We start from the raw sequence: 13,307 nt of genomic DNA, 5'->3' as shown, positions 1-13,307 counted from the left end.
GCCGGCACTGTGTCCCCCCACATTCCCACTGAAAGAAATTCCCTGGTTTTACCTAATGCAGCAACACCCACACATGCAGGACACCCAATGTTACAGGGGATTTATTCTTCCAATGCAAATACACATTTCCACACCGATACTGAATAGTATTCCAATGCGTCTCTTCTCCGAGTTTCTCTTTCACTGAGCTAATGTGACCCCAGTGCTGACGGAGAAGTGCAATGGGGGGGTCAAACGAGGATATCATGCAGGCAACCGACTTCCTCCTCACCAACTGATGACATTATTGGTTGTTAGGATGGCAGCGGCTAGAAAGTTATAATGGTGCACAATGAAAACATGAGGCTTTGTGTGACTAAAAGGCCAGCTTGACCTACCTGCTGGCTTGTATACAGGTTTTGGGCAATTTTTCGGCATTTTCCCAAGAAACCCCTGAAGAAACCTCAAGGCACCCTGGTTGAAAAAGACTGGCTTACTGACTAGCTCCTGCCACACATAAGAGTGAACATATTTTTTTCCTGACGAGGAGTAAACTTCGTTCTCAGGAAAGGCAGCTGTACTCATAGCAAGAACTGTTGTTACAGCGCTGTGCTCACTGACCGCCCACTTCACCTCAATAATCTGTGAATACAGAGACTTCTTCTGCGTCACTGGTATTAATCTGCCCATGAAATCCCCGCCAGTCTGTACCCACCAATCCAGTGCCGCGCCCCTCCCATTCCTCACACTGGCACACCCCAATCCGTAGTGATGCTGGGAAAAGAAACAACAAACATGGCGGAGTTTCCTAGCTTCGTCGCCTCAGGCTCTTCCTTTGCCGTTCGGCTTAAAGTTTATCTGCGCCGATACTGGTCCTACGTATGGCTCTTGCTGCTGCTTGCGGGCCTGTTTCTTCTCTACCACTTCCGAGCGCCGCTCCGCCTGTACGAGACCGTGCTGGCCGGTGAGTGCACAGCCGCTTCCTACAGGCCCAGGCCGTTGGCGCTGCTCTGTTGCCTAGCAACGGGATTCAGGTGTGCGGACTGCTGTGTTGCTGAGCAGCTGCAATACAAACCCAGGACAGGCAATGCCAGGACTGTTGTGGTACTATAAGGTGCAGCCTGTCTAGTGTATGTCTTTAGGGTAAATGAGTCAAATAATTCTACTTACACAGCAACACATGGGTAAATACATAACTGCAGAGTACTTATATACTTCTCTGTCACCTAGTGCTGCTGAAGCCCAGGAAAAATCCTTCCTGGAAGTGGGGCAGGTCCTGTACTGTAAGGGTTAAATGTTTGTTTAGGGTTAAGGGGGCAGGAAAACTTTACTTGCGGATCCTCTGCTCCCCAGTAAAGGGCACACCTCCATTCCTCAGCAGCAGACTGTTCCTTTGCATTTTTACATCGAATGCATGGCTACGGACAAGGCTGTGGATAAGGGGGTACTACTGGTCCTTATGTATGGGGCCCAGGCAGCTGGGTGAATCAGTTGTGGGCAGGGAAGGTGATCAACAAGGCAGTGGGGGAAAATTGGGGGCAATCACTAGAACTGATCCCCTGTATGGCTCTCTCTGCAGCAGTTGAAAGTTGGCTTCTCCTCTGCATCCCACTGGCTTTCAGCTTCAGTAAGTGCCCTCCAGCTGCAGCCATCACCCTCCCTGTGCATACGTTTCCCCCTGTTGCCCAGATACCCCTGTTTGCCCCCATCCCCAAAGGGCTGCCGGCTTTCCTCCTCTCCTTCCCATTGGCAGCTGCAAGCACACAAACAGGTCCTTCAGGATGGAGAGCTGGGGAAGGCTCCGTAAACATGTCACATTTACCAGCCCCTTCCTTTCCTGAATGAACAGAATGAGTGATCGGTATCAATCACTCACAATGTTTATTCATAATGGCGGCATAGCAAACTGTGCTTTTTTGGGATGGGTGGTGGCCCCTTCAGGTTGGCTGTATGGGGCCCCGTGGTTTCTAACAGCAGCCCTGGCTACGGGGCCTGCATCAATCTTGATGATGCCAGGGGCATCTGACCTCCAGAGCATAGGGAGCAGAGGCCACAAGGGGCAGACTTGCAGCACGAATAAACAATTGGGAGCAGAGGATTGGGGAAGTAAAACCATAGCTCCCAACTGTGCCTGATTTCGAGAGATTGTCCCTGATTTTGAGATAAGTCCCTCTTTACTCCTTATTTGTCCCTCAGTTTGGTCTGATCTATATAGTTGTATTTAAAATTTACTATTTATCTTTCAAAAAGTGTTTAAACAGTTTTAAAAATTTCATCCAGTTTCTAAATTGTTGCATTTGTAAGTTTCAAAAGCCAGTATAAAGGAATGGTAGTGGTTAAAAAAAGCACTTTCTTTTAAGGTGGTGTGTCCTATGCCTACACACTCTACCTAGTAGGTGTCCCTCATTCCCATCTCAAAAAGTTGGGAGTTATGGTAAAACTGCTGTTCCTGGGCCCCTAGACCTAAACAAGAATTATAGTGTTACTAGACCCACAACAGTAAATTCAGTCAGTATATGCAGTAAAGCATGCTTGCTATACTCACTGTGGAACCGAAGGGGATAATCCTCCACATTGTGTGAACATGACATTTAATCCAGACCTCCCTGCTCCTCCGCTTGTTCAAATGTCCACATCTCATCTCCTGATAAGACAGGCTGAACCGTAGTCATTTTGCACATGCTCAGTTTAGTGTGTCTTGCTAGAGAGGTTTTTTTTTTTTTCCTTGGGAGAGTGCATGTGATCAACACAAGGCCAATCAGTACTGTCTAGTCAGAGGTAAGGGGTTTTGCATCCTCCTAGAGCAGAAAGAAAACTCCTCCTACAAGTTTTAACCAGTGCTCTGCTGAAGTCATAAGACTGCTCTAACTGTTGATAAGAAAAGGTATTTAGCAGTTTATATTTACTAAAATAATTGCATTTCCATGTTCTGTGTATTGTGGGAGACCAGATATAGTGAATGCAGGGTCCTGGGTTTCGTAACACTTTGAAGGCTAAGGCAGCCTGTATATCGGTCATCTTTTTTTCATTCAGCTAGGGGGTTGAATGAAACAGAAAAATGACTTGATTCCCCCTTTCACACATTCGAGGTGGATGGGGGAGTCACTCCTGCTGAGCCTTTGTATTTCTGACAGTGCAGAGACTTCCCCGCCATCAGAATACACTGGTCAGTGCTGCTGGCTATAGCTGCCAGCGCTGATCATGTGGAAATGTTCCAAGAGGCTGGTTGTACAGAAGTTATTTGATAGATCAACTTATGTACAACCAGCCTATAACTGCATAGATTGAAATTCATTCAGTTCCTGCTGAACTGGCCGAATTTCAAAGTTTGTCTTTAGTAACATGTTACATCTTTAGGGAAAAGTTAAAGGATAAGTTCACCATTCCTAACTTGTTACATGTTACACCCATATTCAGCGTGTAACATGTTACAAACGGGCGCTGCGTTACTTTGACAGTCGCGCGGTCATGCAACACTGCACACAAATTACATTTATGTCCTTTTTTTTCCCCCCACAAATAGAGCTTTCTTTCAGGGATATTTGATCACCTGTGCGTTTTTAATTTTTTGCTCTATAAACAAAAAACACCGATAACGTTTAGAAAAAAAAACAATATTTTTTTACTTTTTGCTATTAAACGTACAATAAAAAAATCAAATTTCGTCATGAATTTAGGCCAAAATGTATTCTGCTACATATCTTTGCTAAAAAAAAAAAATCCCAATACGTGTAAATTATTGGTGTACGGGAAAGTTATAGCGTTTACAAATGGCGGTATATATGTTGGAATAGTTTTTTTTACTAGTAATGGCGGCGATCAGCGACTTATGGCAGGACTGCGGCGAGCATTCTGACACTGTGGGAAACTGACACCAATACAGTGATCTGTGCTAAAGAAAATCACTGACACTGTACTAATAACACTGGACAGGAAAGGGTTAACATATGGGGCAATCAAAGGGTTAACTGTGTGCTGTTTCACAGTATGCTGTGTGCGTGCTTTCCACTATAAGCACACTGCTATGCAGAGCCATACAAAGCAGCGTGCAAGAGCTGACGGGAGAGAATTGTATTGTTTACATACAGTTCTATCCCCCTTTGGTAATACTCTGCCCCCTTCCTGGAACTGCAAAATCACGTGTGTGTGTATGTGTGTATATATATATATATACTGTATATATAATATATAAATGATTTTGCGCACCCGTGCTGCCCTGGAATCGGGAATCGGTTAAAAAAAAAACTTGGCTGTGCGGGGGGCTCCTCCCGTCCGGCTGCATCACTCATTCACAGTATTCTGTGAATGAGAAAACTACAAGTCCTGGCATCCTTTGCGGCTGTCAGCTTGTACTCTATGAACTACCACAGCACTGTGTTAGTTCATTGAGTCTTCCTCTCACAGTGTATCTGCTTGCCCTGCAAAAAAATATGCATTTATTATTTTTTGTTAAAAGGTGAACTTATCCTTTAAACATCCCAGTGCCCATAACACAGTGGATGTTAAATAAACAAAATACATTCTGTCATTTCTGGATGTAGCTCCACCCCCATTGAAGTCTTAAAATATGGGCATTCCCAATAGGAGGGAGATACAACCAGCAGTGAGCCCAAAACTTCTTCTTTCTACAGTGTTTTTTTCCCTATTTCTGCTGTTCAGTACACGCAGAGACTGGACCTGCAGACTGCTATTCAAGACATTGAGAGATAAGAAACTGTCAGCTTGTGTTGTGAATGATTGCAGGAGGAGCAGTTTCATTCACAAAAAATGCAATTTGTCAGCTACACTAGGCTGTCTCAGGCAAGTGTATTAGCCACTGTATGCTGTTGTCATCTTGTGTTTTTGTGAATGAAAGTACTCTTCTTGAGATGCAATCATTCACAACCAGGGGAGGACTGACCATTTGGAAACTCGGGCACTGCCCGAGGGCCCGGGGTCAGTAGGGGGCCCCATGAGATGCCCCTGGTACCTTTTTCATAGGCTTTTTTGAGTTTAGGCAAGGACATGGGGCCCCATGATCCCCTATTGCCCGGGGGCCCCATGAGTTGTCAGTCCGCCCCTGTTCACAACACAAGCTGACAGTTTCCATTCTCTCCATGCCCTGAGTAGCTGGTGGCAATGGAAGGTTTGCACTTGTTGGAAGGTTTGTAAACTTAAGTTGTAGGATGAGAAGCCAGCACTGCATAGCACAGTGATGTCCATCTGACAGTTTAAAAGGAGGGGGAAGGGGCGTACGCAGGCCGTGTGGACACTGTGTGTACTGCCTATCACACCCCCTCTCCTGAGGTGTCGCTCAGAAATCTGTCTACCTTGATCAGTGTTGTCCGATAGTTACATGGGTGGGCAGAGCTAATCAACACCAACCCCTGCACAGATTTAGATGGGGACAAGTGAAAAAGATCCCCTGGGGTGTTAACCAAGCTTTATTTACTTATGATGATCGTTCTTTAACTTTGGGTACTAGGGTTGTACTGATATCGGTATCCATGCAGATACTAAGCATTTGCTGTGGTCAGGATTCCCCTGCTGACAACTGAGATGTAAATAAATAAAAAACATCAATTATGGTTGTTCATGAGCAGGGCTGTTGATTTAATAATCAATAATTCATTCAGTTAACAGCTGAAGTGTAAATAAAAGAAACCTACCAATTGGAACTGGAAAAAAAAAATACAAGCAGCCTGGCAATGTGAATCACTGTTTTTTCTATGTAAAACAGAAAGACAAAAAGAAACATGGTTTCATTTTGCATCTTTCTGTTTATTCATCTACAGATCAAAGGGATGAACTTCAATCTGCAAATGAAGTTAGTTAAAAGCAACCTGTCAAGTAAAAAAAGATAATTTTTTTTAAAAATTAAATGTTCCTCTGTTTAACCCTTTATTAACCCTTAATTTACGCTAATCAGCCCTAATTAACTTCTTATTCTCCTTCTCCATTTAATTATTTTCCTGCTGATTTTTTTTTTTGCTTTGTTCATTAATATTTTTACACCTTTAACATATATTTACACGTTTCACATTGAGAAAAACACAAAATGTAAATAAATGTATCTAATTTGTAAATAACTTTTTAATGTTTTGTAGAAGAATCATAAATTTAGTGTAATTTTGAACAGGACAAATTACAATAGAGTGGATATAAAAAGTCTACACACCCCTGTTAAAGTTTCAGGATTCTGTGATGTAAAAAAATGAGACAAAGATAAATAATTTCAGAACTTTTTCCATCTTTAATGTGACCTATAAAGTGTACAACTCAATTGAAAAACAAACTGAAATCTTTTAGGGGGGGGGGAGTAAACATAAAAAACTAAAATAATGTGGTTGCATAAGTGTCCCTCAAGACCTGGACGTCCCTACAAAATTGATGAAAAGACGAGAGGCCAAGAGGCCTATAGCAACATTAAAGGAGCTGCAGGAATATCTGGCAAGTACTCCCTGTGTGGTACAGTCTCAGCTGGTGTGTGACAACAATCTCCCATATTCTTCATATGTCTGGGCTATGGGGTAGAGTGGCAGGACAGAAGCATTTTCTTATAAAGAAAAACATCCAAGCTTGGCTAAATTTTGCAAAAACACATCTGAAGTCTCCCAAAAGCATGGGGGAAAATGTGCTGTGATAAAATCAAAAGGTGCTTCAACAAAGTATTAGTTTCAGGTTGTGCACACTTATGCAACCATATTATTTTAGTTTTTATTTTTACTTCCCTCCACCTAAAATATTTCAGTTTGTTGTTCAACTGAGTTGTACATCTTATAGGTCACATTAAAGGTGGAAGAAGTTCTGAAATGATTTATTGTTGTCTCATTTTTATACATCACAGAAACCTGACATTTTAACAGGGGTGTGTAAACTTTTTATATCCACTGTATAAAATGTGCACTTTTTACTTTCATGAAAAGAAAGTCTTGTTTGTCCTTAAAAAAAAAAGAATAAATGTATTACATTATCTTAAGTCAGTGATGGCAAACCTTTTAGAGACAGAGTGCCCAAACTGCAACCCAAAACCCACTTATTTATCACGAAGTGCCAACACTGCAATTAAACCTGAATACTGAGGTTTTAGTTAAGAATAACAATCCATACATTAACATCTTTTGTCTTAAAAGAAAAACACAATAAGGGTTCGTACACAGGGTGTTTGAAAAACTCTTCTGACTGCTGGAAACTGACTGCTAGGTTAAAAATGTCAGTTTAGCTGCGTTTACCTACCGCGTTTATGAGCATTTGCGTTTAAAAGCGTTTCTAAAAGATAACCTCGGGAGACCCTCCCAAATGCCCAGAATGCACTGAAAAATAGTAACTAATTAACTATTTCAGACATTTTGTGAGAAATAGAGAGAGCAGAAGCAGAGAGAGCAGTATGTGTTGAGATAACCATCTTTTCTGGTTGTATTCACTATGGATCCCATCATCAGCATAATGCAGCATGCTCTACCTTTTTTTCCTGCACATGAAACCTAGAACTGACTGCACTGGGTTCATTTGAATACATGGAAAACGCTGTGCATGCATTTTTGATAAAGAAAAAAGGCACTGGACATCATCTGGATATGGACCAGCCAAAAAATGCATCTAAACGCAAACGTACATGAGCCCTAACAGCTTCCACTGACCGCCAGCACAAAGGGGAAAGTGCCACTGACCATCGGCACAAGCTAAAATCTTGTGTTAATAAAAACAAATGTATTAAAACTTACAGCCAGTCCAATATATATATCCTTGGCAGCGTACTGACCAGCCATGTGAAAGCTCAGACGAGTCGTGGCAAATGAGCCATGGCTCGTGACGTCATCACCTGGTGTCGCTATTCCTTTCCGAGCATGTGCATGGCCCTATGTGCGCTGTTATGTGATTCTCAGCTGCTGGGGCGACTTGGCTCGCATGCTGACAGAGAGGGCTCTGTATGCCCGTTGCGGCACGTATGCCATTGTTTCGCCACCACTGTCTTAAGTAATGACAAAGTTATTGCCGAGTAAGCAGGTCCATAGGAAAAATGTAAATATTGCTCTGGTCCATAAGGGGTGAACAGGTGTGAGAGCTGAAATGGTTAAGGAGCGGTGCCACCTCGTCCGTAACCTCTTCCCGCCCGGTCTATGGCTGAATGGCGGCCGGCAAAAACACTCACCTTTCCGGGCGGACGCCATATGGCGTCCTTTCGCACATGCGCAGTTTGCGCGCCTGCAGAGCCATGAATGGTCACAGCGATCACATGCACAAGCTGGGCCAGTCACAGCCCAGCTGTGTCCTGTGATTAGCCGCGGCCAAATCACAGCTAAGCACAATAAGAAAAAAAAAAAAAACCTGATTGAATCGATGTCAATCAGGTAAATGCTTGCTTATAGCAAAGTAATTCTTTGCTGTAAGCAAATTGTGTAAAAAAACAAAATACTGATCACTTCCCCAAAGTAGTACAATGTTACTATGGTAACATTGTACTGCTTTGGTCATAGTGAAATATTAAAAAAAAAAATCTTGAAAAAAATTAAAAATAATAACCCAAAAAAATAAAACCAAAATTATAATTTTTTTTTCTGTCACCAGTCAGTGTCCCTGATCACCACCATGCCAGTTATATGATGACGCTGTACTGCACTGGTGACAGTATGTAAAAAATAAATAGTGAGAATAATTTTTTCATTTTCCGAAAAATTATGACAAAAAAAATACAACTTCAAAAAACTCGCCATTCCTCTTATGAAGTACGTCGGACTGTCTACTCTGCAAAAAGGGGTCATTTGGGGGATATCTGTACTGTTCTGACATTCTTGGACCTCAAGATACTAGATCGCACAAGCACCGAATTATAGAGAACGCAGAATTCCTAGGAGCACTTTAGTCACCTTATGAACTTTTACATTTATTATTTACTATTTATTATCCACAATGTTTTTTATATTTATCTTTTTATTGTAATTTATTTGAGCGCTGCACATTTTATACATTTTGATCTTTTGAGGTTTGTTTTGGTTACCTTGGTGCATAGCGGCTGATTGCTTCTATTTGCGCTCGCATTTACTTATTATTCTTGTACAAATCAATGACAGACTGTCAGATGCTGCAGCTGCAAGTCTGTAACTGCACATCCGAGATGTCACACTTCTACAGGGACAAATGAGCAGCCCTTGACAGAAACTGTTCCTGTCCAGGATCCCTCTTCTGTCCCGGTACGTGCGTAACAACTCAGTGTCTGACAGCCTGTCATTGATTTGTAAAGGCTACTGACTGCAGCTGTATGCCTTCACTTGTGACTCTTGGGTATGAATTCTTGTGGTCTACATGCAAATGTGTGTGTGCATTGACTCTAAATTATTTTCAGGCAAAAAAAAAAGAAAATCAGATAGTAAAAATTGTAATGACCCTTTACACTTATAAATATAAACTTTATAATGTAACCTATAAACTGTACAACTCAGTTGAACAACAAACTGAAATCTTTTAGGTGGAGGGAAGTAAAAATAAAAAACTAAAATAATATGATTGCATAAGTGTGCACACCCTTAAAACTAATACTTTGTTGAAATACCTTTTGATTTTATTCCAGCACTCAGTCTTTTTGGGTATGAGTCTATCAGCATGGCACATCTTGACTTGGCAATATTTGCCCACTCTTCTTGAAAAAACATTCCAAATCTGTCAGATTGCGAGGGCATCTCCTGTGCACAGCCCTCTTCAGATCACGCCACAGATTTTTGTCGGATTCAGGTCTGGGCTCTGGCTGGGCCATTGCAAAACTTGAATCTTCTTCTGGTGAAGCCATTCATTTGTTGATTTGGATATATGCTTTGGGTCGTTGTCATGCTGAAAGATGAAGCTACTCTTCATGTTCAGCTTTCTAGCAGAAGCCTGAAGGTTTTGTGCTAATATTGACTGGTATTTGGAACTGTTCATAATTCCTTCTATCTTGACTAAGGCCCCAGTCCCTGCTGAAGAAAATCAGCCCCAAAGCATGATGCTGCCACCACCATGCTTCACTGTGGGTATCGTATTCTTTTGGTGTTGTGCAGTATTGTTTTTGTGCCAAACATATCTTTTGGAATTATGGGCAAAAAGTTCAACCTTGGTTTCATCAGACCAGAACACATTTTCTCACATGCTTTTGGGAGACTTCAGATGTGTTTTTGCAAAATTTAGCCGGGCTTGCATGTTTTTCGTCATAAGAAAAGGCTTCCTTCTTGCCACTCTACCCTATAGCCCAGACATATGAAGAATACGAGAGATTGTTGTTCCAAGTACCACACAGCCAGTACTTGCCAGATATTCCTGCAGCTCCTTAACATTGCTGTAAGCCTCATGGCAGCCTCCCAGACCAGTTTTCTTCTTGTCTTTTCATCAATTTTGGAGGGATGTCCAGTTCTTGGTAATGTCACTGTTGCACCAAATTTTCTCCACTTGATGATGATTGTCTTCACTGTGTTCCATAGTATATCTAATGCTTTGGAAATTCTTTTGCACTCTTCTCCTGACTGATACCTTTTAACAATGAGATCCCTCTGATGATTTGGAAGCTCTCTGGAGACCATGGCTTTTGCTGTAGGATGTGACTAAGAAAATGTCAGGAAAGACCTACTAGGACACCTGAACTTTATTTGGGGTTAATTTAAATGATGTCAGGTGTGTACTCCTTTTTAACATGATTTTGAATGTGACTGCTTAATTCTGAACACAGCTATATCCCCAGTTATAAGAGGGTGTGTATGTAGCCAACTAGCTCATCAGAGTTGGACGCGGAGTTCCCCCTTTTTCTTTTCTTTGTATTGGAAGTATTTCTCTCATTCCCTACCCCCTCCCTTCCTGAGAGGCAAACGTTATCTCCTGACAGATGGTGTGGGTCAACCAGGTTAAGACATCCTTAGTCCAGGTGCCGGGCAGTCTGCTAAAGTGTAACCTTCGTCTCCCAAAACTGTGTAGGCCCACACATCATAAAACTGACCAGCAATCAATTGAACATTCCTCAGGTCAACTGTATGTTTCATATCATGGAATATGAAGCTGTTAGTTTTAATTCAGAGTTCCACTGACTCCTCCCAAAACAGCGTAGTCAGAGCAACCCCCCTTTCAGAGGGATTTTTTTAAAAAGGAGACAGGCTAGCAAGCCTGCAAGTTAGAGCTCAACACACATCTCCTGAGTGTAACATCGTAGCAGAGGAGATCAAAGACCCTTCCTGCTCTGCACTTGGATCTGCTTACAAACCAAGGCATATTGGCAAGTAACTTAACTCTTTAATTTCCTTCCTATTATCTCTTTGCTGTACCTTTTTATATGCATGTGTGTGTGTGTGTGTGTGTGTGTGTGTGTGTGTATATATATATATATATATATATATATAGTTACATTTTCTTTGTAAATATTTTATTGCACCTGTTTGACTCTTTTAGTAATAAATCTTTCTTTCTGAAAGTGTTAAACTGTTTCTAAGCGCTTACTTGCAATTCACGAACTCCTGCCTTTGAAGAGACGCTACTGTGTTTTGTTTAATCCTCTGCCCAATTGGCCTATGGTGACCGTATTGGACAGGCGACTTTTCAATCATTATAGTGTATATTTGATAACAGGAGTTTCCCAGTCTCCGACAAAAGTGGTGGTGGCAGTAGAGGGTTAGTTGCGTAATTAACCTGACCCAGTAACAAGCGCATTCAGGCTGCAGGCACCGATTTTAGCCCATTAGCTGGACAATCGCTGTGCAGAGTGCAGCTGGGTGGGGCCTTGTTACGTGCGTCACACCGCGTTTTTAGATCGGCCGGTCCTTTGGTCACGAGTTTGGTGAGAAGGTCTGGGGTCTGATTTATCTTTGTCTCATTTTTTCACATCACAGAAACCTGACATTTTAACAGGGGTGTGTAGACTTTTTATATTCATTGTAAGTGTAAAAAATGTGTTACTATGTTCAAAATCAAGTATTACATATATAATGCAGTTTGTTAGTAGCATTGACACAGCAGTTTTGTTCTTCTGAGCCCCTGTAACAAAGTTTTCTTACCTGTTGGTACTGTTAGTATAGCTGTTATATTATGTTGGCAATCGCTATGGAAGTGACCCTTTATATTGGAATTTAGTGAAAAATTGCTCTTACACTGGTCCTCATTATAGGCAAGAGACCATCACTGTTCAAGGAAAACCCATAGTAACCTCAGGAGAGACCCTGCTTGAGGAGGCTGTTACAGATCCTAGTAGTTTTTTGGATGTGTTGCGATTGTATCTGCACTCCTCCTAAAAAGGAGCTTGTCAAGAGAAATATGGGAGCTGCCACTGATGACATGTATTTACATGTCATACACACACCAACACATTACCCATGATGCCAGTTCACTAATCACAGAAATGTGACAAGCAAAATGGAAGAGCTTGTTGTTTTTTGCCCAGTAAGTTGATTGGTAAGGCAGAAATGTGGTTTGATTCTTTACGTAATTGGACTGTTGTGCTCTCTTTCAGGGGAATAAGAGGAATAGAGTAGGTAACCGTCTATATTTCAAAAGTGAATATGAAAGATGATCTTGTGAATTAGAGAAATGACTTGGTGATCCTGCCAGATACTGTTCTTTCCTTCTTCTTGATGGCAAAAATCTTTGGGCTAATAAATCCCTGCAGCAACACATGCTCTACTTCTTTTAGAAATTAAGCCATAATGGTCCTAGCTGCTGCTCCTGACAACTACAGTTGCAAGAAAAAGTATGTGAACCCCTTGGGATTACGTGGAGTTTTGCATGAATTGGGCATAAAATGTGCTCTGAACGTCATCTAAGTCACAACAATAGAAGAACACAGTCTGCTGAACATAATACTACACAAACATTAGACTTTGCCATGGTGTAATTGCACATAACATGTAAACATTCACAGTGCAGGGAGGAAAAAGTAAGTGAAGCCCTAGCTTAATGACTTCTCCCAGAGCTAATTGGGGCCAGGAGTGAGCCAACCTTGACTCCAATCAGTGTGATGATATTGGATGTGTTGCTGACAGCTGTCCTGCCCTTAAAAGACACACACCTGTTTTGGTTTTACTGGTTTCGAGAAGCACTGTCTGATGTGAACCATGCCTCGCAGAAAAGAGCTCTCAGAAGACCTACGATCAAGAATTGTTGACTTGCATGAAGCTGGAAAGGGTTTACACAAAAGTATCTCCAAAAGCCTTGATGTTCATGTGTCCACGGTAAGACAGACTGTCTACAAATGGAGAAAGTTTAGCATTGTTGCTACTCTCCCTAGGCGTGGTCGTCCTGTAAAAATGACTGCAAGAGCACAGCGCAGAATGCTGCATGAGGTAAAGAAGAATCCCAGAGTGTCAGCTAAAGACCTACAGAAATCTCTGGCACATGCTAACATT

The 13,307-nt window shown here is 41.9% G+C and overlaps 1 protein-coding gene across 7 annotated transcripts in view; it reads left to right on the top strand.

The window, feature by feature from the left end:
* Window positions 1-736: 736 nt before the first annotated feature.
* LOC149469991 (suppressor of tumorigenicity 7 protein homolog) overlaps window positions 737-13,307 on the top strand; it is a 281,605-nt gene continuing 269,034 nt past the window's right edge. For 2 of the 7 annotated variants that reach the window (XM_089668326.1, XM_089668327.1), the window contains exon 1: window positions 748-943. In XM_089668326.1, coding sequence (XP_089524452.1) covers window positions 751-943 — 193 coding nt within the window. In that variant the 5' untranslated portion in view covers window positions 748-750. Of the gene's footprint in view, window positions 944-13,307 lie in introns of all 7 variants that reach the window. The other 5 variants (XM_089668325.1, XM_089668322.1, XM_089668328.1 and 2 more) reach the window with 4 other exon arrangements.

This window comes from Staurois parvus, unplaced genomic scaffold (genome assembly GCF_062004578.1).
Source record: "Staurois parvus isolate SC_StPar_1 unplaced genomic scaffold, SC_StPar_1.0 ptg000056l, whole genome shotgun sequence".
NCBI classification, from domain to species: domain Eukaryota; kingdom Metazoa; phylum Chordata; class Amphibia; order Anura; family Ranidae; genus Staurois; species Staurois parvus.
Note: the sequence above shows the minus strand (reverse complement) of the source record. Positions and strands in the feature narration are given on the sequence as shown.